At 42.9% G+C, this 27,018-nt stretch overlaps 2 protein-coding genes and 1 long non-coding RNA gene across 25 annotated transcripts in view; 1 reads left to right on the top strand and 2 right to left on the bottom strand.

The window, feature by feature from the left end:
* Positions 1-12,579, top strand: part of MTFR1 (mitochondrial fission regulator 1) — a 60,001-nt gene extending 47,422 nt beyond the window's left edge. For 5 of the 8 annotated variants that reach the window (XM_086336801.1, XM_086336805.1, XM_086336802.1 and 2 more), the window contains 4 exons: positions 6,496-6,731; positions 8,968-9,235; positions 9,875-10,043; positions 11,005-12,579. In XM_086336801.1, the coding sequence (XP_086192927.1) occupies positions 6,496-6,731; positions 8,968-9,235; positions 9,875-10,043; positions 11,005-11,073 (742 nt within the window). In that variant the 3' untranslated portion in view covers positions 11,074-12,579. Of the gene's footprint in view, positions 1-6,495; positions 6,732-6,960; positions 8,051-8,967; positions 9,236-9,874; positions 10,044-11,004 lie in introns of those variants that run through there. The other 3 variants (XR_015140803.1, XR_015140804.1, XM_086336807.1) reach the window with 2 other exon arrangements.
* Positions 11,377-17,824, bottom strand: LOC147359429 (uncharacterized). Of its 2 annotated transcripts, XR_015140805.1 has the most exons (6): positions 17,406-17,824; positions 14,226-14,495; positions 13,836-14,005; positions 13,239-13,413; positions 12,863-12,979; positions 11,377-11,731 (listed from the first exon to the last, which is right to left on the bottom strand). It is a non-coding gene; the product is annotated as an uncharacterized LOC147359429 (long non-coding RNA). The 2 variants fall into 2 exon arrangements; XR_015140806.1 differs by lacking the exons at positions 12,863-12,979; positions 17,406-17,824 and having other exon boundaries at positions 14,226-15,036.
* Positions 17,825-18,745: 921 nt separating this feature from the next.
* PDE7A (phosphodiesterase 7A) overlaps positions 18,746-27,018 on the bottom strand; it is a 106,602-nt gene continuing 98,329 nt past the window's right edge. For 11 of the 15 annotated variants that reach the window (XM_086336786.1, XM_086336796.1, XM_086336799.1 and 8 more), the window contains 4 exons: positions 26,086-26,230; positions 25,069-25,165; positions 24,279-24,359; positions 18,746-20,579 (listed from right to left, as the gene is read on the bottom strand). In XM_086336786.1, coding sequence (XP_086192912.1) covers positions 20,371-20,579; positions 24,279-24,359; positions 25,069-25,165; positions 26,086-26,230 — 532 coding nt within the window. In that variant the 3' untranslated portion in view covers positions 18,746-20,370. Of the gene's footprint in view, positions 20,580-24,278; positions 24,360-24,443; positions 24,563-25,068; positions 25,166-26,085; positions 26,231-27,018 lie in introns of all 15 variants that reach the window. The other 4 variants (XM_086336793.1, XM_086336800.1, XM_086336794.1 and 1 more) reach the window with 2 other exon arrangements.

Here is a 27,018-nt window from a genome sequence, read left to right as displayed (position 1 = left end):
ACTTTTATACCACCAGACACATCCACACCTGAGTGTTGTTTCTGCTTTGGGCCTGCCACTTCCTTCTTTCTGGAACTATTTCTCTGCTCTTTCCCAGTAGAATATTGGCCATCTACCTACCTGGAGGGTTCATCTTCTAGTGTCATCTTTTTGTCTTTTCATACTGTTCATGAACAATATGAAATTATTTGGTACTAGTCATTAACAGTTAATTAATATATATCAATAAAGTACTGTGGTCAAGGGTAATTTCTGCTAAATATCACTTATAGGAAGATCTAGCTTTTAAAATACAAAACAAGAGGATTTTGTTGAACAGAATCAAGAATAGGTGTTAAATCCCACTAGTCATCTGTCTAGTGAGAAGTCATCTGTCTAGTAAGAACAGAAGCAAAAAGCAAAAGAGAAAAGGAAAGATATACACATCTGAATGCAGACTTCCAAAGAATAGCAAGGAGAGATAAGAAGGCCTTCCTCAGCAATCAATGCAAAGAAATAGAGGAAAACAATAGAATGGGAAAGACTAGCGATCTCTTCAAGAAAATTAGAGATAGCAAGGGAACTTTTCATGCAAAGATGGGCACAATAAAGGACAGAAATGGTATGGACCGAACAGAAGCAGAAGATATCAAGAAGAGGTGGCAAGAATACACAGAAGAACTGTACAAAAAAGATCTTTATGACCCAGATAATCACGATGGTGTGATCACTCACCTAGAGCCAGATATCCTGGAATGTGAAGTCAAGTGGGCCTTAGGAAGCATCACTATGAACAAAGCTAGTGGAGGTGATGGAATTCCAGTTGAGCTATTTTAGATCCTAAAAGATGATGCTGTGAAAGTGCTGCACTCAGTATGTCAGCAAATTTGGAAAACTCAGCAGTGGCCACAGGACTGGAAAAGGTCAGTTTTCATTCCAATCCCAAAAAAGGCAATGCCAAGGAATGCTCAAACTACCGCACAATTGCATGCATCTCACATGCTAGTAAAGTAATGCTCACAATTCTCCAAGCCAGGCTTCAGCAATATGTGAACCATGAACTTCCAGATGTTTAAGCTGGTTTTAGAAAAGGCAGAGGAACCAGAGATCAAATTGCCAACATCTGCTGGATCATGGAAAAAAGGAAAAGAGTTCCAGAAAAACATCTATTTCTGCTTTATTGACTATGCCAGAGCTTTTGACTGTGTGGATCACCACAAACTATGGAAAATTCTGAATGAGATGGGAATACCAGACCACCTGACCTGCCTTTTGAGAAACCTGTATTCAGGTCAGGAAGCAAGTTAGAACTGGACATGGAACAACAGACTGGTTCCAAATAGGAAAAGGAGTACGTCAGGGCTGTATATTGTCACCCTGCTTATTTAACTTATATGCAGAGTACATCATGAGCAACGCTGGGCTGGAAGAAGCACAAGCGGGAATCAAGATTGCCGGGAGAAACAGTAACCTCAGATATGCAGATGGTACCATCCGTATGGCAGAAAGTGAAGAACTAAAGAGCCTCTTGATGAAAGTGAAAGAGGAAAGTGAAAAAGTTGGCTTAAAGCTCAACATTCAGAAAACCAAGATCATGGTATCTGGTCCCATCACTTCATGGCAAACAGATGGGGAAACAGTGGCTGACTTTATTTTTCTGGGCTCCAAAATCACTGCAGATGGTGATTGCAGTCATGAAATTAAAAGACGCTTACTCCTTGGAAGGAAGGTTGTGACCAACCTAGATAGCATATTGAAAAGCAGAGACATTACTTTGCCAACAAAGGTCCGTCTAGTCAAGGCTATGGTTTTTCCAGTAGTCATGTATGAATGTGAGAGCTGGACTATAAAGCAAGCTGAGTGCTGAAGAATTGATGCTTTTGAACTGTGGTGTTGGAGAAGACTCTTGAGAGTCCCTAGGACTGCAAGGAGATCCAACTAGTCCATCCTAGAGGAGATCAGTCCTGGGTGTTCATAGGAAGGACTGATGTTGAAGCTAAAACTCCAATACTTTGGCCACCTGATGCGAAGAGCTGACTCATTGGAAAAGACCCCAATGCTGGGAAAGATTGAGGGCAGGAGGAGATGGGGACGACAGAGGATGAGATGGTTGGGTGCCATCACCAACTCAATGGACATGGGTTTGGGTGAACTCTGGGAGTTGGTGATGAACAGGGAGGCCTGGAGAGCTGTGGTTCACGGTTTCAAAAAGAGTCAGACACGACTGAGTGACTGAACTAAACTGAGTCATCTGTCTGTAGCCCCACAGTAGTCATGCCTGTCCTCCACTGTAAGTCCTTTCATGGATTACTTCCTTTGAAATAATTTCCCTGGTCCAGTTGCTTTTTTTTTAGATAGATCCAGTTGTCTTCCAACTATATGCTCACTTGGAAAATACTGTTTTCTTTCTACCCAACTGTGTGTTTTCAGTGAACTAAAATGTCAGCTTCCCCACCCTACCCCCTGTATCCTGTTGACAGAAGAGTATGTTTTTGTACTTTTCTATACTGTTCTCTCAAAATAGTGAGGGAGGCTCAGTAAAGTCACCTGGGGAATACCACTGGGTTAATTTGAAAAAATCTCAGATTCTGAGCTTTCACTGCTAGATAAGGGGAAAGGATCCTAGAGGTACATTATATTTAATTGAGAATTTTCTTTGATTAGTAGAGCTTAAAAAACCCTTAGTTTCTTAGTTTGAATTACTTTTTCCTCGGTATTTCTTAATAGCCTTCTCCTCTGAAGGATGGCAAAACAGATTGGTTCTGAGAATGAGTTATTTGTCGACTGTCTTATAAAACATATCTGTAGGAAAAAGGTGTGTGTGTTTATAATTTTAAAGTCAGGGACTTGTCAGAATTTTCATAAAACCTAAGGTTTTTCATACACAAGAATATTACAGAGTAACTTTTTATTTTTTATGTCTTTGGTTTTCAGGCTTCTCTGTATGTCGAATCTTCCTGTGTCTTCAAGAGGATATGATCATTTCAGGATTATTTACTTTTTTTAGCGTCTAAAAATCCACACTTAAACTTCCACATTTCCTAGAATTATTTTGTCTGAATCTATAGCTGTTGACAGTATTTCACAATATAAATGTAGAGAGTATACCAAAGTTATAAAAATAGTATAGACACATAAAATATAGATGATCTGACACTGTTACTTAAATATTCTTCCTAAAGGTCCTAAACTTTTTTTCTTTCAGCCTGCCACACTCGTTTTCAAGATTAATAAGTGCTTACCCTTAGTTCTAGTAGATGGAGAAACAGAAGGATTAAATTCATCTGTAGAAATTTTACTGGGAGAGGTAGATGCTTGTTTTTCTTAAACACTGTCCTTTGCTTTTCAGTATTTAATTCTCTCTGATTGTATCTTGCCCAGAAGACATCGTAAAGGAAACTGTTTTGCCTTGTAGTTGCTCTCTTAATCCAAATTGTCATGTTATCTGGTTCCAGTTCTGGGTATTGAAATGTTCGTGGGATTTGACGATTGGCTTACTTGAATGGTAACATTTTCAAACAAACTGAAAAGCATGTAATACTTTTGGGTCCTGTGATCTAGGAGAGTATATTCACTACTAAAGTGACTACTAGTTCCTGAAAAAAGCTATTACAACATTTTGTTGCTTAATGTAGTACTCAAGATTCTGGCATTCAAAATTTATCTCTGTTTGCTATTATGATACAGACTTTATGAAATCTCTGCACTCATACATAATGTGAAAACAAACCATCATCCTCACTTCCACTCCCAATAAAATGTTCATTCATTTAGGTAAGTTTTAGTAAACAAAGCAGAATACAACTTTCATGGGAGATGGTCAAGGGTAGACGTGAGCCTTCCCCTGCAGGCGCGCTCTCTCCTGTCCACTTTCACCCACTTGCACCCCTTCGGGTACGCCGCCCCGATGCCTGTGGCAGGGCTGGCTGTCCTCTGTTCTGAGAACACTCTGCTTCTGATTTCCTGCTTTAAACTCACAGTCTCTATTCCTACTAGTCTTCCCTATTTCTCCACTGTTGTTTTGAACAAGTATGATACTATTATATTTGAGATTTCTATATTTTACTCACATCTGTTCTGAAGACTAAAATTATATCTTTGCCAATATCCTACCTATCAATGGTTTCCTTAGTTATTTCAAGAAGTATTTTTAAAATAGTATTTTAAAAGTTTTAAAATGTTTTATTAAAAACATTAACGAGTTGTCAAGAATATAGTTGAAGTATATTAGAGTATTTGACATTGTACTGATTAAATGAAATTAAGTATCCTCCCCCTAAAAAACTTCACTCAGTAGACAGAATAATTTGTATCTTCTTGTAATTTACTGTATAGAGATGGTTAACAAAATCTGACCTTTATGAAAGGTAGGTAGAAATCAGAATTTTCCTGTCAACAAAAAGCCACAATGATTTTTTAAAAATTTAATGTCAAATTTTTTTCTTAATGCAGGTTGATTAGAATGCTTGCATCTAATCTCTCTAATCTTTCAAAGAACCTATTAATGTATTTAATCAGAGCATTGGTATTGTTTCTTTTAAATTTTTTATGTTTGTTTATGGCACCCCACTCCAGTACTCTTGCCTGGAAAATCCCATGGACAGAGGAGCCTGGTGGGCTGCGCTCCATGGGGTCGCTAGGAGTTGGACACGACTGAGCGACTTCACTTTCACTTTTTGCTTTCATGCATTGGAGAAGGAAATGGCAACCCACTCCAGTGTTCTTGCCTGGAGAGTCCCGGGGACGGCGGAGCCAGGTGGGCTGCCGTCTCTGGGGTCGCACAGAGTCGGACACGACTGAAGTGACTTAGCAATCATTACTTTTTTAAACATTTTATCACCTGTTTCTTCCCAGTGTAGGGCTTAGAAAGGAAATGGTAATTAAAGCTTTTTGCAAGCCAAATATATTTCCCTACCCCAAAAATATGCCAAATGAAAGTGAACAAGGTTAGTATTATTAAAGTTGATTATCAGGTAAGCTCAAGTAGGGCTAGGTAGTAACTAGGACATTTATTCTCCAAATATTTTTAATAATATTGTAAAAAATACTATAAAAAACAATTTACAACCATCCTGTATATGTGATAGTTTAACAGGGTATAATCAAGATTAGGTATGAAGAAAACCACCTGAATTTAGTGCAAAATACCAAATGCTAAAGGTCCAAGAATTTACTCATTCAAACACAAGGAAGAATGAATTGTTTCATTTCTCAAGCAAAAAATAGCAATATACAGTTAAAGGAACTATTTTAAAATAGGATATAACGTTGGTGAATGTTACAAGAGGGTTTTGACTACATTTAACAGAGAAGTCCAAAATAATGGTGATGGAAGTTTATTTTCCTCTCAAGTCAGAAACCCCCGAGTAGACAGTCTGAAGCTGCCAGTGGCTCCACTGTGTGCCCAGGAACCACCTGCCAGGCTCTTGGGCATCCTCAGCTGTGGCTCTCCCATCAGCATTAGCTTCTGGGCTTGGTGACTCACGGCTCTCAGGAGAGGAGGAATAACGGGTGGGGCTAGAGATGAAAGGCCTTCTTTTCTTGTGGAACCAAGTCATTGCCCTCCAAGCAGCTTTCCCAGGTGGCTTACAGTCCGGTTAGCCAAAACTCACAGTCACATGGCCACATGAGACTGTGAGGGAAATTGGGATGTACTTGGGTGTGGCGATTATTTCAGAGTGTATACACATGATCAGATTATCATGCTGTACAGTATTTATATACATAAAGTATTTGTCAGTGATTCCTCAGTAAAGCCAGAGGAAGAAAAAAAGAGAAAAGGGCTTAGAGGCCAGAAAAACCTAATTGTAGAAAATAGTAGGAAATGGATAAATACACAAATTGACAGTTGAAATCTGAATGTTGTTCTCAACCCCAGAAGACTCCATATGGAGCTTCAGTGCAGTGCATATTAGAATACCTTTAAGTGAAAATCAGACCATCTATATAATTACTGCATGAGTTCAATTATAATTATCCCCCCCCACCCCCTGCCGCTCCTTTTTAGTGTCTAATGCTGTAGTTTGGCTCATATTGTTACAGTATGTCTTATAGTTTGGTATATTTTATCACATATGGAAGACACTGACATGGAAATTTGGAAAAAAAGACCTTGAGGAAGAGTTAATGGACTACTGCTTTGGTTGTCATTTATAACCAATTAGTTTATCATCTTTAAGAGCATTAAAAGTTGCATCATCTTAGTTCAGGACACCAAAACAAGAGTTAGCAAAGACACTGCTGGAACCTGTGATGCCTCCTGATAGTATGGGCTTGAATATAAAATGTAGAGATAAAAATTTAGAATGATGGCAACAAGAAAGCTGGCCTGGTGTGGATCTACTTCAGGTTGACAAGTGCTTTGTTGTTTTGAAACTTAGAGCAGGGGTTTTATGTAAGGTCAGCCTGAAAAGTGGCTCTCAGATGTTCTCTTCTGCTATGTTCTGATTAACTTTGAAGTGACAGTTTTTCATAGCCCCTTTCAAAGCCTGTGACAGCCAACTTCTGTCCTTGCAGGATAGAGGTCCGGTCAAGGCCAACCCTTCAGGATGATCTTCCTTTCTTTGAGAAGCCCCACAGCAGGCAGCCATCCTTACCCACCCTGTCTCCAGAAGAGCCTCCGCTGCAGACCTCGACGCTGGCCAATGAGGAAGCGCTGCAGAAGATCTGTGCCCTTGAAAGTGAGCTTGCTGCCCTCAGAGCTCAGATTGCCAAGATCGTGACCCTCCAGGAACAGCAGAACCTCAGTGCAGGTCTGTGAGTCCTCCAGTTGTCAGCCAGCAAATGCGGGCAGGGGGCGGGGGGAATACCACTCACTTGGGGAAAAAATTATATATATATATAATATATATATTTGTGGGCTCTGTCTCTTTAGTCGTGTCCGACTCTGCAACCCCATGGACTGTAGCCCTCTAGGTTCCTCTCTGTCCATGGGATTCTCCAGGCAGGAATACTGGAGTGGGTTACCATGTCCTCTTCCAGGGGATCTTCTCAACCCAGGAATCGAACCTGTGTCTCCTGCACTGCAGGCGGATTCTTTACCTACTGAGCCACCTGCGAAGCCCCAGTATGCATACATATATATAACTCAATCAGTATGCTACACACGTGAAACTAACACATTATAAATAAACTATAGTACAATTAAAAATTTAAAAAGAAGTTAATAACAGCTGTTGGGCTTGCTAGAAAACTAGGGGCCTGTCCCCTGCATGGTCTGGTACAGGACCCAGGCAAGTTTAAGAGGTTTTCGTTTGTTTTGAACAATCTTAATACTGTCAGAGGATGATGAGTGTATTTTTGGAAACACAAAATATACATCCACTGATAAAGGTGAACACTGCTTATGTGTCTGCTGTGGGAACTTCACTGTCTGTGATAATGGCACCATTCACATCAGACTGGAGGAGGTAACTGCAAAACAGCCCGGACAGAGTTGAGTGTGTTTAGTTACCTGTGTGTCCTGAGGCAAGCATAAAGCTCTGTAACTGGGATAGTAGGTAGTTATGTTGTGGAGTTACTGTGGGAGTAAATGTGGGAACTATATATAGTATCTTTAGTGCAAAGTAGCTGTTTAATATTCATTTCTCTCCCTCTTGCCCAGAGTGGAAACTGAATTCAGGGCCTCTGACTCTGGTCTAATAGTGTTGCTTTTATTTTTGTTGCGTTGTCACTGGAGAAAAAACCATAGCCTTGAAATCCTAGTTTATTAATCTGCTGGCAAGCAGTGGTGGTTTTCCTAGTGTCCCTGAGTCTTGACGAGATTCAGTATAAGCCAGCTCTGAAGGGTAAAGGATAGTTATTCCACCTCTGAGGCACTTAGCTTGTGGTCCTATAGTTTAATGTAACCTACACGGAAACCTCCTCAAACCTGGGTCAGGCCACGATGGGCAGGGTGCATGTACTCCAGGCACCTGGTGTTACTTCAGTGAAATCTACAGGTGACTTTTGAAAACCCAAAGTCCTGCCCTTTTCTGTTTAACCAATAAGTTACTGATAAATTTCTCTTTGGCTTTACCTCCCTCTTCTGGCAGACTAGGAAAGTCTGTTAGATGTTCTATTTACAACCCAACTCCCTTGAATAAACTAATCAATATAGTTCGCGCCCAAACAACTCTCTAATCTCTAGTTACTGCAGAAAGATGGATTTTTAGGTCCTTATTTTAGAACCACTGTAACTCTCAGTTACTTATTCTTTGGGGGAATTAACTATAATTTTTTTTTTCTCTCAATTTTTTTCAATAAATCTAAAACTTCTTTTAACTCATTCTGGTCAGTTTACATTCTCTAGTTCGTGCTTCAGAGAAGGCAATGGCACCCCACTCCAGTACTCTTGCCTGGAAAATCCCATGGACGGAGGAGCCTGTTAGGCTACAGTCCATGGGGTCGCTAAGAGTCGGACATGACTGAGCGACTTCACTTTCATGCATTGGAGAAGGAAATGGCAACCCACTCCAGTGTTCTTGCCTGGAGAATCCCAGGGACGGGGGAGCCTGGTGGGCTGCCGGCTAAGGGGTCGCACAGAGTCGGACACGACTGAAGTGACTTAGCATAGCATAGCATAGTTCATGCTTACCTTCTATGTAAATATACTTAAAATGAACCACAAAGGTATCCGACAGCTATTTACTCTAGTACTAAACTGTCAGACTACCTACTGGAGGCAGTTCTGTGTGCAGTCCAGATGCTGTTTCAGCTAGAAGTAGCTGCACAGCGTGAAGCAGTCAGACCTGAACATTTGATATCACAAAAGCACCCTGTTAAGTTAAATGGAACATTTCCATCTGGAGACGGATTAAATGATACCGTGACTGAAATTCAGGCATTTAGATTCCAAGCAAGTAACTGAAACTTCCTTTTTACTTGTGACTGAGATTCTTTTTAAGGTTACTGCTTTCAGGTATAAAGTCCTTAACATAACTCTACTTTTAAAATATTTTATTTGCCTCTTACCACCAGGATTAAACTGATTGCCCCTCATTTCTGTAGGTGACTTAGAATCCACCAGGCCTGCCGCCACAGTAGCACCCTCCGTCCCGCCAGCGCCCCCACTGCCGCCCCCTCCGCCGCCGCCTCCCCTCCCCTCACCCGGGCTCCAGCAGAACACTTCTGCTATTGATCTGATAAAAGAGCGAAGACGGAGAAACGCCTCTGCTGGGAAGACCCCGGTCAAGAACAGTCCAAAGAAAACAGACCTGCCCAACATGCTGGAGATCCTAAAAGACATGAACAGCGTGAAACTGCGATCAGTAAAAAGGTGAGGAGACATCTGCCTTCTCGCCCACTTCCCTTGGTTTCCTATGCCTTTTATAAGCAACTGCTAAGCTGCTTTGGAGGAGGAAGTGGCAACCCACTGCAGTATTCTTGCCTGGAGAATCCCATGGACAGAGGAGCCTGGCGGGCTACAGACCATAGGGTCACATAGAGTCAGTCGGACACAACTGAGCACACACATACACCAAGCTTCTTGAGAACTTTGTTTTATAGCATGACTACTGGAATAGCTCTTGAGTTTTTAATTTAAAAAAGATAAGCCCCCAGGAGCTCTTGTATGCAGTTAACTGAGAGCAGGACAAACACCCGCAGGCCACTCTCATTTCTCCCCCACTGCCTCTGAAGCCTTGTTACTGTGCAGTCATTCTCCCCTCAGGCTGTGCTGTGTGCCTGCTAGGGTAGGGCCCAGGCTTGTGGAGGAGGGAACCCTGACTGCCCTGAAGGAGCCTGCAGTCTCTGCTCCTTAGAGGAGCTATTCCCTGGGTAACTCTGTGCTGTTTTGTGAGGCCATAAATCTAGGGCTCCCACCTCACTGCGTCAGCGTCTCTATTGGGTGTCTTTGCTGCTAGAGCCATGCTGTCAGCACCGCAACGCCCCCTTGATTTCTCGTCACTTCTCTAAGGTCAGAACAAGACACAAAGCCCAAGCCGGCAGATGCTGCTGACCCTGCTGCCCTCATAGCAGAGGCGCTGAAAAAGAAGTTTGCTTATCGGTATCGAAGCGATAGTCAAGGTGAAGCTGAGAAAGGAATCCAAAAGTCTGAATCAGAGGCCACCTCCGAGAGAGTGTTGGTGAGTACTGGGCAGACCTCTCTCCTTAGTGCAGCCTGTGGTCCAGGCCACTGCTGCGCAAGACACTCAGCTGGTCGTCTGCAAGATGCAAAAGGAATTAGTCCTTAACGCCAGCTAGACTGCTTCCCTCTTGATGCTCTTCTGTAAGTAAAAGCTAACCCTGGGTATCTCCTATGTTAAATTTCCCATGCTGTTTATATTTAAGCACAATGAAGTGAAATTCATGACAATAAAATTTACATCTTAAGGATAGTGTAAATGTTGTGATGTAGAAAGGAAAGGTCATTCTCTTAGGGCACCTATGAAATTCTTATAAAGGGGAAAGAAATCTGACCAGGGCCTTGCAGGCTGTGGGCCCTGCAGCGGTGGAGACTGAGCAGACTTAATGAAAGCTCTTAAATATTAATTTAGACCTTCCCTTTCCTCAGGTAGCTCAGATGGTAAAGCGTCTGACTGACTGCAATGCGGGAGACCCGGGTTCAGTCCCTGGGTTGGGAAGATCCTCTGGAGAAGGAAATGGCAGCCCACTCCAGTATTCTTGCCTGGAAAATTCCATGGACTGAGGAGCCTGGTAGGCTGTACAGTCCATGGGGTCGCAAAGAGTTGGACACGACTGAGCGACTTCACTTTAACTTTCCTCAGGTTACTGTCACTGGGGAGATGAGTTTATCTATGCCAGAGAGATAGATATCCTAGAAATTCTAGCATCTTTTTGAAACCCTAGACATTGAAGAGGAAACTCTGTATCTTCCTCCTTTTATTAAAAGAAGTAAAATTGGACTAAGCTAGGGTCTTGCAATGATGACTACAGTTTGATAGGAATTGACAGGTTGTTATAAACATAATGATTTTAATACTATCGGGCTGCTTGGCTTTTCATGAACATACCTTGTGGTCCATGGTTGGGAGGGGGCTATCATTGCTGTTACATGAACCTGTATCTTTTTTGTTTCTTTTCTAGTTTGGTCCACACATGTTGAAGTCTACTGGAAAAATGAAGGCTTTAATTGAAAATGCTTCAACTTCCTAATAGACAAAGAGCTGAGAAAGACTATCTGAAGTTCAGCTGTTCGTTTATTAGGGCTGTTCAGCTAGTAGATATCAACACTGTTTGTTTGGTAAATACCTGAATTTAGAACTTAGTGGTCTCCTTTTAGGTCTCATTAGAGGATGATGCTGTAACAAAAGCACTCTAGGTTTGTTTGCTTTTAAGAGAAGGTCAGTTCTGAAGTTTCCATAGCGTATGTACATTCCAGCATGTTTTTAATGTGTAGCCAAGATGTTTAGGTTTCCAGTCTGGAAAACAAGTATATAGATTTCAGAACAAAGGAAGGACATTTTATAGACGTGAGTTTTTAATTAACACTAATTTATCTGTACACATATTTTATGTGCATGTATTTGGATATACAACAGGATATTAGATTTAGCGATGGCAGTGACAAGGCTGCTGATAATCATTCCTACCCAGCGATGGAGCAGCTGGTATATCCAAATTGTTGGAGTAAAATGTTTGCGTTTGGAATTTCTTCTTGCCTTGAATAGAACTTTTAGATTCTCTCTCACGTTTTCTTGGAGACGGGGTTTGAGTAGAAACCAGATGATGTTCGCTGCTGAAATTCCGTAGTACTTTCCTTTAAGGGGAAGTCAAGGATCATGAAAACTTTCCACCTCAGTGCTGCCCAGTTCTGAGGAAGAAAATGTAGTTTTCAATAGTGAGCAATCAAACTATTGAATTAAATCTCTTTTAAAGTAAAAGTAGAATGTACCATCTTTTTCTTTCAGTTTAATAAAATGGCATATCATAAAGATGACTTGTTGCTAAGTTAACACTTCTGGAAATGTCAGCATAATGGAGTTAAAAATTTTTTTTTAATACTGGTCTATTAAACACTGAATAGGCGACAGAATTTCCTGTAAGTTGCTTATCATGGGTCAGTCAGACCGCTGTTCTGCTGAGTTCCACCATGTAGCAGCATAACCCGTAGGTGCTGTTATGAAGTGGAGACCCTCCTTTCTCATCTAGGACTTCAAAGGAAGTCATCATTTCTAAATGCTTCATGTATCTTCATGATTTTCTATATTTCTGTTAAACTCAGCTATAGTTATCCAGAATCTCCTACCATGAGTAAATAGTTGGACTTATTATTTAAATCTAGTCGGGGAAAAAGTTCCACCTCCCAGGGCAATTAGGAGATATGAAGAAGATACATTCATTTTTAAGTTATTGAAATGATGTGCAATGTTCTAAACGATAGCAGCTAATACTAGTTGAGGTAATTTTCATGGTTTGGCTGTTTAGCTTAAATTTGAACTGTGGCTTAATTTTACACATGTCGTTGACATACATTGTTTCTAATTGTTTTCTATGGTTTAAAAATTCTGCCTTTAAAATAAATTCAGGAAATTCACCTGATATACTTATTTTGACCTCCTAAGAAATATTTATATTTGTATCAGTAATTGAATTTTTAGCCAGTGCTCCAAAATAAGGAAGTTACTGTTTTGAAATAAAGCAACTTTTCTTTTCCTTGGACCATCATGCCTATATAAATGCTTTTGCTTTTTCTTCCACAGTAGGTAAACAACTTCTGTGTTGTACATGCAACTTTAAAATAATTTGCGTTCTGCATTTTCCAAGTGGAAATACACTGCTTAAAATGTCACCTTTTTCATTCATCTTCAGCATTAAAACAGAAAGAGGTGTGTGAGTTTCTTCGGGGTTCTCGAGCCTAGAACCCACCTCTGGGACTCTCTCTCCACCTACCCTAGACCATACTGCTATCTCTGCCTCAACAGCAAAAGAACTGACAACTCACCCAAGCGTGGGTAGGAACCTGGAACAGCTGGGCAAGACTCAAGGCTCAAACCTTTAGTTTCTGATTCCACACTTTGTGACCTCTGGTCAAATGCAAGCTTCTCTCCGTACTTAAAATCTATAGATGTAAATACAGGTACTGTGTTAATACTGAAAGAAGTCCACGTATATGTGGACCCGTGTTCAGGAGTCACCTGTATATATAATGTGAGTCAAAGAGCCCTGGACTTGGGAGTTAAAACACGATATGTATATGTGATCCTGGCCCAGGCACATCTGTTTTTAAAATGGGAATAATGCTCAGTTCAGGAAATTAGGATTAAAAGCAGCATTCTGAACACATTCTATGCATAGCAGAGTACTAAGTAAGTTCTTACACTATTTTACACAAGGTTCCCAGCAGACAGGTTTCTCCTAGGAGACAAGGTCCCTGTGTGCGGGCCAGGGTGGAGGGGTAGGTCTCAGTCTTCAGTCCTGGTTGTCTGCCCAGTCGCAGGCCCTTCTGCAGAAGCATCCTATCCTCTTGCTGTATGAATTCCTGCGAGTCTGCATCTTGGTGGGGAAGGAAGAAAACACGAGGTAACAACTACCGGAAACACATAGCTGGAAAAACCATCGTCTAGTAACTTCTCTGAAAACATAAGTTCTTTCTGTGGGCTAGATCTGGCAGATAAAAGTTTAAACTTTCAGGCGTGAACCCAGCAGCAACAGCTCTGGGATTGCCAGGCAGGAGGAAGCACTTAGTTTTAGCCAGCATTATTGTTACTGCCTGTTACCGTCAGTCTTCCCCACGATCTTCAGCCTCTCCCGAGTCCTGTCTCCTCTTCTCATCCTGGAGTCAGTATTCTGTGCTACTCCACTGAGCCTGTTTCTTAACATTTCGTTTTAGTTTTTCCTTATCAATCTTGTAAGCAGGCTAGTTCTTCATTGATACCAGAGCAATCACTTGAGAATAAGAAATAAAAACAGCATACCTAAGGAAGGATCCAGAAATCTTAGATATTTCCCTCTGAGACTGCTGTCCTTAGTCTGCTTTGTAAGGACTGAACACCTTACTGTTCCTCTGGCTGGAGCTTCTCAGACTTCTTTTCCCTGGGAGGTTCTCCAGCCTCTATGACAGGTCAGAGAGCTCCTTCCCGCAAAGCTGAGAGAGTAACATGGGTGGAATTTAGACATGATCAAGAAGGTAATTAAGATGATCCATATAGTGCCTCCCATTCCATCCCAAACAGCTGTGGCTGCTACAGGGCGGTCCCGCGCTTCCCAACTGTTCTCTTCCATGCTGGCAAAAGCCTTAATCTGGGGGAGAAAGACACGCTTCACAACAGCGATTTTACTAGGGGTATGAACAGCTTTCCACTCACGTGGCTTAAGAGCCGTCCCTCTTCATTGGCCAGCCACGCCTGCTATCAGAAGACGAGAGACGGTGAGAAGCAGGTGCAGCGGCAAGCTGCTGTGTAACCTGGTGTTCAGTGAGGGTGGACAGCACGCGAGACCGTCGCATCTCTAACCTCGACCTAGAGCAGACGGCCCTCTGCAAGGGGAGCCCCTGCTAAGGCAGAGGCTGGTCGGGGGCCCAGGATCAGCCTTCCTGAGTTGGTCCAGGTTGTCCCTCGGGAATTTAAACAAGAAACCTGGAGAGAGAGGGGTGCATTCAGTATTCAGAGCTCAAGTAAGCAGGTCACAAGGAACAGCTGTACCCATGAGCAGTTATACAAAATACGATGAGGAAATGAATAAGGACAATGACTTGGCCTGAACTATGTGTCAGATGACTCGGCCTGAACTATGTGTCAGTACATTTTTGAGACACATTTTACAGGTTAGAAAGCCACTCAAAAGATGAGGTGACAGAAGACTAAACCTAGTCTGTCTAGCCATAAAGACAATGCTTTAAAAATGTTTACTGCCTTTCCAAGCAGACACTCCAAGGTAGAGAAAAGGCTGCAAGAGAAGCAGGAGTGGCAAGAAGCAGGTGCAGCAAAAAGCTACACTTAAGTGATTAGTGACTGTCTCATGAACACGAATCCTCAATATAAAGCTCCAGTTAACTCGCAGTGACCTGAGACCATTCCCTACTGTGGAAAAAGTTAACCCCTGTACTGTGAGGATTCTTAGATGGAAATTTTAAAACTCTGCAAATGTTCAGCTAGTTATTTTATCATATTCCTTTATGATACTTTCTTCAAAAGATAAAAAGCACCTTGGGATATCATGCACCCTCCTGATTCTTTACAGTAGGGGTCCCCAACCTCCGGGGTCTAATACCTGATGATCTGAGGTGGAGCTGATGTAGTAATAATAAAGTGCATGGTAAATGTTATGCACTTGAATCATCCTGAAACCCCACCACCACCAACCTCAGTCCGTGGAAAAACTGTCTTCCATGAAACAGGTCCCTGGTGCCAAAAAGGTTGGGGACCACTGCTTTATGGCTCAACAATAAAGAAACACTTCAAATTTACGCTAAAAAATCTCAAATAATACACAGCTTAAACGTAATAGAAGATGCACTTTCTTCACAAGACTATTGATGGGACTGGTAAAACTTGCAATAGCCTAGTAAGTTTGCTGTGCTTCACTTTTAAATTAGAACTAAAAAAGAATCTAATATTAAAAATGGCTGTTCTCTTTCCCGTACAACCTACCAGACTTTAAAATAGGTTCAGGACAATTTAACACCGCTATGAAAGTTAAAAAAAAAAAAAAAAAAGATACTGTGATAAAAGCTAGAATTCTACTAAAAGTATCATACTGAACATCTAAAACATATTTTAGAATCAAATTTGAAAACTAATTTTACCAGTCATGGATGTTAATAACATTCAGTAATTACTAGAAATGGTATCATTTTCATTATTACCCAATGAAACCATTCATTTTGTACAAGAAGAAACCCGCCATGTCATACAACAGATGCTTTCCACACACTGCCACCCAAACATTCTGAGGTCGGGGGCCATGCTCTGTCACTTTGAACGCTGTACCACATCCAGTGCAGCGCCCAGCACACAGCAGGAGCTCGAGTGCTGTAGGCACAGAATGCAGCATAGACTAGTATCAACAAAACTGCATAGTGATAGACTGACAGCTAAAAAGGAAACACGATACCAGGTTATTCATAATAATTTGTTCAACATTCACTGATGGCACAGTTTATGCCAGTCTGTCCTATGCTGAGCACATGACTGACTCATCAGAAAAGGCTGATGCTGGGAAAGACTGAGGGCAGGAGGAGAAGGGGACGATAGAGGATGAGGTGGTTGGATGGCATCACCGATGGACACGAGTTTGAGGAAGCTCTGGGAGCTGGTGAAGGACAGGGAAGCCTGGAGTGCTGCAGTCCATGGGGTTGCAGAGCCAGACACGACTGAGCCACTGCACTAATGCTGAGCACAAGAGACAAGAAGGTGGAGGAGACAGCTGTTTGCACCCATGTCCACTCCCAGTAGTGGCCACCCCCCGCTGGAGACCAGGGACCACCAGGGGCCTTCCAGAAGACACAGGTTGCCTGCAAATCCTCAGCCAACAAGGAATGGCTCAGGCTAAGTCCTGCACGCATCTGGACAACTATGTGTTTCAAATATATGCTGATAGCATGGTGATTAATATCACATTTATTTAAAAACAGTACTGAATGCGTATTAGCCATCGGTCACTGGCCCAAGAAGGAGATATTAACTGGGAAAAGATTTAAACAAAATATTTACACATTAAAAAAACAGTACACGTGAAAACACTGTGAACCTCCGATGTGAAAATTAAAGTTGAAACCTTTAAGAGTTAAGAATGCTTTTTGGAAAGAGAGGCCATTACAGGAATCTTCAGAGTTACTAGCACCTCTAACCTGTACCTAAAGTACAAATATATTCCCCAGGCAACATATGGCAAAAACCACTACGGTACTGTGATTAGCCTCCAATTAAATAAATTTAAAAACACATTTTTTACTTTTATATTAAGAAGATCATTATAAAGCACCGCATTGACAGAATACAAGTACTGACCAGGAACCAGCTTGTTTGGTTTTGTTAAGCTAAGGCTTACCAAAATGTTCTGAGGACCCTGAGCCTATAGCAGAGGTGCCGCCCCCAGCACTAAAGGTTGCCCCAGGGCCCGGCAATCTGCTACAGTGCTCGACAATTCCTTTGAAGTCTCCCATTTTATCTTAAAAATTCATAGGAACTTTGCATTCCCTTCCATAATACTTATTTAAAAATGTGATCTTCTAAATTCCTATTTCCTCAAGTTTTCTGAATTATTGTACTGTTTCCTCAAATTTTTCTAGAAAAATCAATGTTCAAGAATACACAGGTGCTATGAAGCAGGGCTGTCGACGCTCGTCCCACATATATGTAACAACACACATCTTTGCCGTGGGTTTACTTACCCGTAGGCAGGGAACGGGAGCACACTCAGGTGTCTCTCCCTCGAGAATGGAAATAGGATATTCCTCTGAACATCAAACACAAGTCAGAGAAGCAGCAGCAAGCATAGCCTGGCAGGCGGAGCCCAGGCCGCCTGCGGCTGAGGGTCTGACATACCTACTAGACATGCCAGTCAAGCGGACGTGCAGACGCAGCTCCTGGGACTCAGTCTCTAGCCTCGTCCAGGGAACCACGGTCCACCCGAGCACGAGCATCAGTCGGCGCCTCCTTATAGGATGCGTGAGGGACCTTGCTTCCCTGGCTCGGAATCCATGCGCAAGTAACCAGCTGATTGTAATTTAGCTTCCCAAGGAGATCTGCCTAAAATGAAAGAATGATTGATAGTTACCTTTCTCATTGTAAATTAAACTACTAATGGGAAAAAAGCTGTTAGTTTCTGTGAGTTTGGTTGCAGTTGAGTTTGCTGTGAGACAGTTCTGCTCTCCACATGCTGTCATACTAGGTCTGTGAGTCGCAAGTTTCCTCACCACACAGGGTGTGTCAGATTCGCCTCCATCAGACTTCAGCACCCAGCAGTCCAGCGTGGTGGCCACAAGCCACACGTGGAGACCGGGCACCTGAGACACGGCTGGCCCAAACTGAGATGTGCTGTAAGCGTCAAGGACACGCCAGATTGCAGAGACTTGGTAACAGAGAAAAGAATGTAAAGCATCTCAATAGTCGCTTTTTAATAATGGCTACCTATTTTTTTTTCTCTTGTTTTGTGGCTACATATCTAAATGATAGAATATTCTAGACATGCTGGAATAAATTTCATCTTTTTTTTAAAACATGTGATTACTCCAGAATTGACAATCACCTACTTGGCTCATGCTGTACTTCTACTGGTCCTCACTCTTCTATGCAAATGATGACAGTAGATGACAGTATGTTTGCGTTCAGAGTTTACACTTACCCCTTCCAATGAAACGGGCTTGGGGAGACCGAGGAGAGGCCCAGTGGTGCCTTTCTTACACTGAAACCAGTCAAGCAGAATCAGGTGGCCATTTCCTATTACTTGACTTTAAAAATGCCAACACAAGTGGTGTTCTGGTACCTGCACGAGGGCCTGAGGTTCCCGCCGTGGGAACAAAGGGCTGTGGAGACCAGAGACCGGGCTCGGAGCCGACTTCTCCAGGCTGTGAGGACTCCGCCATCTATGCCCCAGGCCTCGGCATCTCACCTGTGAGGTGCAGGTGACAGGTGAGACCAAAGACTGGGCTCAGAGCTGATTTCTCCGGGCTGTGAGGACTCAGCCATCTATGCCCCGGGCCTCGGCATCTCACCTGTGAGGTGCAGGTGACAGGTGAGCTCACAGGATGATGCCTGCACCCAGCGACACCTGAGCAAGTCCTGTGAGCCAGGGCTAGAATCAAGAAGTGGACGCTTAGTTCTTGGTAACTTTGCCTTATCCTTTCCCACAGACTGACTTATAAGGTAAATATCAAAGATAAAAATGTGAAAAGATAGGTTTTATTCATCAAAAGTGAACAGCAACAGGCACATATTAAAATGAGTCTGGCAAAGCCTTTTACAAATGGCTTTACACTCAAGCTTTCTCCCAAGAAAATGGCTGTTGCGACAAACTGTAAACATAATTAATAAACAGTCTTTTACAGTAACAAGGGAAATACAATTGAACTAAAAGAAAGCACCGGTTTCTCTTAAAACTAGATTACAGTTGTGCTTACTATACATGAAACAATTTAAAACAAATTACAAAAGTGGAATGTTTGTTAAATTTAAAATTAGTCCTTAGATTTTTTTTTTTGTCCTAGAAAACATCTGTTCACATCAAAAGGCCCGTCGAAGGGGAACGTTTCGTCAAAGGGAGGGACGAGAAAACAATGCACTTTTTTTCAAATCAAAACAAGAAGTTTGGTCACTTAGCTTGGTGCATAGTTAAGGCATCTGGCGTCTGGAGCCATCATCTCTCACGGCCGACCTCCCTTCCCCTCCCACGTGTGGCTGCTCACTACGTCACATTCTACAATAATAAATAAAAGCCGACGTCTCCGATCCTTGCCACGTGGATAAATAGAACACATGCACAGTCACACATGCACGAGCGTGCCCCACACACACATCCACACACACACGACATACCTCTCACTCCCTGCAGCGAGAGGGACTTTAGTACCCTTGCTCTGAAGGACACACTGGCCCATCCCACTTTATTTCAGATTGGCAATACCCTGAGCTGATTATGGTGTTTGAAACATTCCACCTTTTTTTGTTTTCTTGCATGTGCAGGTCAAGTGTACAGTAGTGAAGACAACATGCAATGTCTTCACCGCGGAATCATCACACAGCTAGGACACTGGGGTTCTGCCCCGCCCGCCCCAAATTAAAAACCAAAGTTAAAAAAAAATTGCATTGCCAAACAGCACTGGAGTGAAAGCTCGGCGGCACTCTATGATAAATGCTCAGTCTCCAGTGCACGAAATAAACCAGAGCAAATGGGAGGCTTTGGTGGCATCCGAAGGAAAAAAAGGCAAACCGGGGGAGGGGGAGAAAGAGCTGCAGTTCTAGGTTTGATCTTCAGAATTCTTAGTGGTTCCTTCACAATCATGCTCCAAGGCAAATTGAGAACCAATATTTCAAGAGTTGGTTTGTAAACATTGAGTCCTGCCAGAGGTGCAGACACTGGGCACTTCACATTTCCATTTTCTCCGACAGAATCAGTGGAAGGTACAGATACACACTGTTTGCATCATGCTGGTTAAATTCTGAAGATTTCTGCTGAAGGCTTCAGTTCAAGCTTCACGATGATGCTTCGAAGAGCACACGAGCCACTGCAATCCTTCCTGCAAAAACTTCCTCGTTTATTCCCTCCGTTTCGCTCCTGCCAGGCGCTGCGCCTCTTCAAGGTCTCCCACAAAAAGCCAAATGCATATTGCTGTAGGTTCGGGTCTTGTCCTTAACAAGTGGGTTCAAATGATCCAACAGAGGAAATCTTGGAAATAAATAATGCTGGCATCATTCATTTCCCTTGGCAGTCAAGAGTAAGTTCTCTCACCTCAAGACCCCTTTTCACATTTCTAACAACCTCTAGGAGGCATCTGTCCACTGGTTCTGGGGGTTAGGGTAACCGGTTTTCCTGAGGTAATAACTGTGAGCTCAACTCCTCGAATGCAGCATCAGCGTCCTCGCTGCTGGGCTGCTCTCTCTGCAGTCCCTTCCAGCTGGCTTTGTTCAGCCCCACGTGTCCGAGCATCGTCTGGGACAGCCTGGTATTGGAGAACCGGGCCCATTCCGTGAACAGAGGCTCCACGAGATAGGTCATAAAACCTGAGGAAACAAGGAGAAAAGGCCTGTGTGTGTGTTCTGAAACTTTCAAATGTCAATACAGAGTCTACTCTCTTAAGCCCTATTCCAGTACTATCTAGCTCTTATTTTTCTAGACATGTGTGAAAATTTACATACCTTCTCGAAGAATCTATGTAAGCAACGTAATGAAACTTGAAGTGAAGGTGAGCTGACAAACGCAGCACATCTCTGCTGATGATTCCTCTCAGCTGCACCAACCACATCCTTCTATCAATGTTTCAGCAAAACTGCGGTGGCCCTGCAGCAGAGCTCAGTGGGTCCTAGGGCTGGTTCCCGCAAGACTGCTAGAGCTAAGGGGGTCTCCTGGGCTGCGGGTGACGAGACCGGAACCGAGGTGCAGCAACTCTGCCATCAGTCGGGGGTGATCATCACCCCTGATCATGAGCATAGGGCGGCTTCTATGTACTGATACCTCAGAATTTATAAAGCCAAAACTCACAACACCATGGCTTCCCTGGTGATAAACAATCTGCCTGCCAGTGCAGGAGACCTGGGTTGGGAAGATCCCCTGAAGGAAGAAATGGCAACCCGCTCCAGTATCCTTGCCTGGGAAATCCCACGGACAGAGGAGCCTGGCATGTTACAGCCCATGGGGTGACGAAGAGTCAGACACTACTTAGCAACTACACAACAACATGACACCAAGTACAAGTCTAAGAAGAACAAAGATTAAACCATCACTAAAGTGAACATGGAAGTGTACCAGGCCTACTTTATGGACAGCTCATACCACCGATCTCCCTTAATTCAGAGTCAGAAAAGGAAAGGCGATTTCAGGACAGCCTGCATCTCTGGGTTACACAGTACTCGAGCCCACACTGTATCTGACTTAATAATACTACACAGTATCTTACACAGGGTGGAAGAAGCCTCCTAGGAAACACCTTAACAAAAGCAAATATAACATCATCTTCCTAAACTTTTGATCAAGGACACGAAAATATACATTCAAATTCTATCACTGTTAACAGTTTAAAATTTTTTTCATCTCTAAAACTTTCTTCTCAGGGAAAGACTCTATGGACCACAAACTACACACGGTCCACTTAGCCAACAAGAAAGTCTCAGTGGTGGGACTTCCCTGCTGGTCTGTGCTCCCAATGCAGGAGGCCTGGCTTCGAGCCCTGGTCAGGGCAGTAGATCCCACACGCCACAATAAAGAGTTTGCATGGTGCAAGTAAAGATCCCACGTGTTGTAACGAAGACTGAAGATCCTACAATTAAGACCTGTGCAGCCAAATAATATATATATTTTTAAATGTCATGGAAGCAAAGCAGTTAGCGCCCACTACTTTTAATCAGAAAAGTCACATATGGTCTGATGGTTGAATTTTAAGTGTACCAATTCTGGTCTCTGAAGTAGCAGTGCCGATACTGGAAACACAGCTTTCTTCCGTGTCTCTCATCTCCTCCACACGAGTTAACTGAGAACCTACTCTATACCAAGCACTGCTTTGGGTTGGCCAGGGCTCAGCAGTGAATAGTCGAGATGTGCCTGCCACGAGGAATGTTCTGGTGAGGAGAGACAGGACACGAGAAAAACATCACCACTGTGGTGAGAGAGCATTTCAGCCTCTGGCAGCAGCCACCCTCATACCCCAGGTCTGGCCGATCCTGCGCCCGGAGCTCCATCTTTTTCTAGGTGCCGCAGTCAGGTCATGAGCAGCTGGGGTCTTGTACCCAAATGTAGGACTTCATTACCACTGGTTTCACAGGATCCATTTTCTTTTTTAAAAATGGAGTATCATTCAGCCTTTAAAAAAAATTTTTTTTTTAAAACAAATTTGTGGCTGTGCTGGGTCTTCATCGCTGCGCAGGCTTTTCTTTAGTTGTGGTTGGGGCTTCTCATTGCAGTGGCTTCTCCTGTTGCATTGGCAGGCGAATTCTTAACCACTGGAAGGCCTGGATCCCTGTTCTTTGATTCTCCCACCGTTCCAACCGGCTCAGAGCATCTGCATCCTGTTTCTCCCATCCAACAGACTAGCTGTCTCTCCACGCTCTCTGTTCCCTGGGATTCTTTGAGGTCTTAAGCACCCAGTAACAGTACTCAGGCCAGGGCCACAGACAGAGCTGGGAGGCACCCTGGACTTACGAGCAGTCCAACCACTTGTTGAATCCACTTAATTGTCCCTGTCCACGTGCCCCTCTCTATTCTTGTCCCAGACACCACAGGGCGCCGGGTCACGTGCCTCACTCTCACCCAGCACACGACAGACCCAGGGCTCCTATCACAGAAGAAAACCTATCGACTCAACATGACTTCTGCTTACTGACCACACGCTGGCTCCGGGTAACTGCTGCTTAGCACTGAGTTTATTCTAACAGTTCCCTGACTTACCCTAGAAGGAGAATCCTTCCAAGCCCCACTTTCCCTTAGGATTTGAGGTCACAAAGACCAACACCTGCTAACTGTATAAACTGGGCAAATGAAGAAGAGGAGCCCAGCAGCGCTTGTCTTGGGTGGCTGTGAGTCAGGAGCTGCCCAACCATTTGTGAGTCTACTTAACTGTCCCAGGACAGCCCACATGCCTGGGACTCCTGCCTTCACACAGGTGTGGCTGTGCAGAGCCCAGTGGGGTCCCAAGTTGCAGAAGGTAAATGAGAGGGTGGGTGCTGGGGAGACGACTTGAGGCCAGGTTACAGCGGCCTGTGTGCAGTGCTGCAGAGTCAGCTTCAACCAGCAGGTGGAGCAGAAGAGCCTGAGGTTGCAAGTGTTCACTGGCAATCAGGTCTAGTGGTTCCAGAGTGACAGAGTTTCTTTCTTTTTTGGGGTCTGGGGGCTGGGGAGGGGAGTGCCGCACTGGATCTTCATTGCTGTACGTGGGCTTTCCTCTAGTTGCAGAGAGCAGGTGCATGGGCTCTGTTGCCCCACAGCATGTGGGATCTTCCTGGTGAGTGAGTGAGTGAGTGAAGTCGCTCAGTCGTGCCCGACTCATTGCGACCCCATGGACTGTAGCCTACCAGGCTTCTCCGTCCATGGGATTCTCCAGGCAAGAATACTGGAGTGGGTTACCATTTCCTTCTCCAGGGGATCTTCCCGACCCAGGGATCGAACCCGGGTCTCCCGCATCGGAGCCACCAGGGAAGCCTTCCTGGACCTTCCTGGACCAGGGATCAAACCTGTGTCCCCTACATTGGCAGGCAGATTCTTAACCACAGGACCACCAGGGAAGTTCCTATTCTTTCCATCTTAGAACAGAAAGTTACTGTAACCTGCTCTGCTTGCTTTTTAACTATTTAATTTCTGGCTGTGCGGGGTCTTCTTTGCTGTGCACAGGCTTTCTCTAGTCGTGTGCAGGCTTCTTGTTGCAGTGACTGCCTTCTGTTGTTGCAGAGCACGGGCTCTAGGCACATGGGCTTCAGTGGTTGTGGCACACAGGCCTAGCCACCCCAGTGCATGAGATCTTTCCCAACCAGGGATCAAATCTGTGTCCCCTGCAGTGGAAGGCAGATTCTTAACCACTGGACCTGCTCTGCTTTTTACCAACTAAAATCAAGTGAGAGTAAATTATAAGGGTCAAAAAAAAATCCAGGAATAAGATTATTTAAAAATTAGAAATAAGCATTTTAATATTTATATTTCAGATGTACCTCTCTTCCTGACAAAATTAAAGTGAATGGCATTTTAAAAACCAGTTATATCTGAGTATGTATAGTTACCAATCTGGATGTTGGCAATTGATTCAGTCTGACGATCGCAGAGTGGACTCACACCCAAATGATACTTTTTTTCTATATCTCCTAGAAATTTAAAAAAGAGAAAGAGAATTCTTTATGTGGACTATACCTTATTGGTTAAAAATATAATTAAAGTCTTCATCTTACCTGTAAATTCCTTAGGAAAAATGTAACATACTTAATCCTCATGAGAGGACGCCTTCTAAATTAGTTCTTTTTTAAATTTTAAGTTATTCACACATAGAAAAGGTTGCCAAGCTGATAACCTATTTCAAATGGAGAGGGTGGAAAACTTAACTAGATGTTATCCCAGGATTGTAATTCTGTCACAGCATTTTAGTTTAAAACTTAAGATTTCTAAAAGGAAGACGCATGGAATGAAGATCTTTATCTTTCTGGCTTTAATTCACAAAATATGTCCTATGGCCATACCCTTCACACGGGACAAGGATGGAGCAAGGGCGGGACAATCTTTCTGTACAGCAAAACTCCCAACTTGCTCTATGTCTATTCATAAATGCACACACATCAGATCATTTCAAAAGACAACTGCTGATTTTTTCAAAACAGGTCCCCAAATTGTGCATTACTGGTTCTACATCCATCTATTGTGAACCGCCACTAAAACTATCAGGCACCTACTGCTAGACTCTACAGCTGTCTAGCAGTTATTTTGTCTAAGTTACTTTAAATTGTCTAAGTTATTTTATTCATATGATGCCAAAAAATGAAATGGACAGGTGATCACTCAACACTCAACACTGTAACTTGCCTTGATGGAAGAATTCCTCTGTTACTTTTTCACTCCACTGCTTACTTAATTCCCAGGTCCGACATGGGTTACAAATATCGGCACACTTCAAAGCCATCTAGCAAGCAAAATATTGAAACTATCTTAAGAAAAAAAGTAAAATTTCAAATGTACCAAGTTTAAATATACTCTAATAACGGGGAAAAGAACACCTTAAAAAAGAAAATGTTGCAACAGGACATCTGTTATCCTTTACACTGAGTTTGGGGCTTTCCTGGTGGCTCAGATGGTAAAGAACCTGCCTCCAATGCAGCAGATGCGAGTCTGCAGCAGACTCGATCCCTGGGTCAGGAAGATCCCCTGGAGAAGGAAATGGCAACCACTCCAGTGTTCTTGCCTGGAGAATCCCATGGACAGAGGAAGTCTGATGGGCTCCTCTGTCCATGGGGATGAAAAAAGTTGGGGTACGACTGAGCGACTTTCATTTTCACACTGAGTTTATGATACTGTTAGTTACAGCAATTATTTTATAGAGGTGCTGAAAGCCTGCTAACCAAACTGAACATGCTTGATAATTCCAGACAGCTAACACAGAACTATATTAATCAGAAAGCTACAAACCAATCAGTCATTTCTCATTTTTCATGTGTGAGAACTTGTTAAAATAAAATGCTGTTTGGGACTTCCCTGGCCATCCAGTGGTTAAGACTCTGTGCATCCAATGCAGGGGGCACAGGTTCAATTCCTGGTCAGGGAACTAAGATCCTGTGTGCTATGCGGCACAGCCAAAAAATGAAACAACAAAAAAAAGCTGCTACTGTTGACTGGTACCGCATCTTGTAAACACTGTTTTACTGTTAGAAATCTCAAGTGTGAAAAAGACAAAAGTGATGGCCCTTTCCTGTGTAGCCTTGTGTGACACTTTGCAGACCACAGCTTGCTCTCAAGATTTAACCACTCAGAGAACTACATGAGAACATTTCATTTTTATTCTAACGATCTGCCCTAGAAATAGAATTTTTCCAGGCCACATTTTACCTGTAAGACCAAGTGCCTATGCCTGGCATCTTCCAGATGTAGATCGCCCTTGTCCAGATGGGCCCGAAACAAGGACAAGTATTCATTCTGGCGGCTGATGTCTGTGGCCAGTATCAGAGCGCCTATCTGAGCCTCCATCTGTTGTCTGGAAGTAGAGAAACAGACAGAGAAACACAAGGATTTCAGTTGAATAGCTACTTCTTAATTATTTTTCCCTTAATCTTAATACGCAGAAAGCTTTACTGAGCTCTAAGATATTCTGCCATTCAACTTTTAACCTACTGAAAAATATGGGTTTTAAGGAATGCATTTTTAAAAACCTACTACAATGGTTAATCCAAGACCTAGAGAGCTTGTAGGAAAATACCACTTGGCAAACACTCCGAAAGGAAGGTCTTAAGGTGGAATTATATGTCTTAAAAAAAATAAGTGATGTACAATTGACATGTTGCTTGAGAAAATTTTTTGCTGTGATGTAGGGAAAAACTCTGGATTCTTTGTTGGGTGCCTGAGATGCAGGATGAGGGTCAGATGGAGGAGGAACGGACTATTCGACGACTGACTCCTGCAGACATGAGAAAATATGTCTGAGTAAACGCTAATGAAGCTCCACCAAGCGATGTAATAAAGTTTAGATTCAATTATATTTTCAGAGCCAAATTCAAGAATCAATTATCTGTAAGACTGTTCAAATTTTCTGGAAGGGAAAATGTAATATGTTAATACAGATAACAAATATATCATCTAAAAAGCTTTCTCAAGTCAAATAGGAAGAATGTTCAAAAATTCCTTTTGTTTCAATGGGCCATCGCCAATGTTTTCTTTGTATAATGATCAGTAAAGAGCTGATCATTATAGATTAAAAAGCTCACAATATCGAATATTAAATAAAACCCTAAAGAAAGAAGACATAAAAGGACACAATTGTGTAGT

This window comes from Bos grunniens, chromosome 14, assembly GCF_055505025.1.
Source record: "Bos grunniens cultivar Pamir isolate PY7600 chromosome 14, Bosgru_T2T1.0, whole genome shotgun sequence".
In the NCBI taxonomy this organism is placed as follows: Eukaryota; Metazoa; Chordata; class Mammalia; order Artiodactyla; family Bovidae; genus Bos; species Bos grunniens.
The sequence above is the reverse complement of the archived record's forward strand: the minus strand, read 5'-3'. Positions and strand labels throughout refer to the sequence as shown.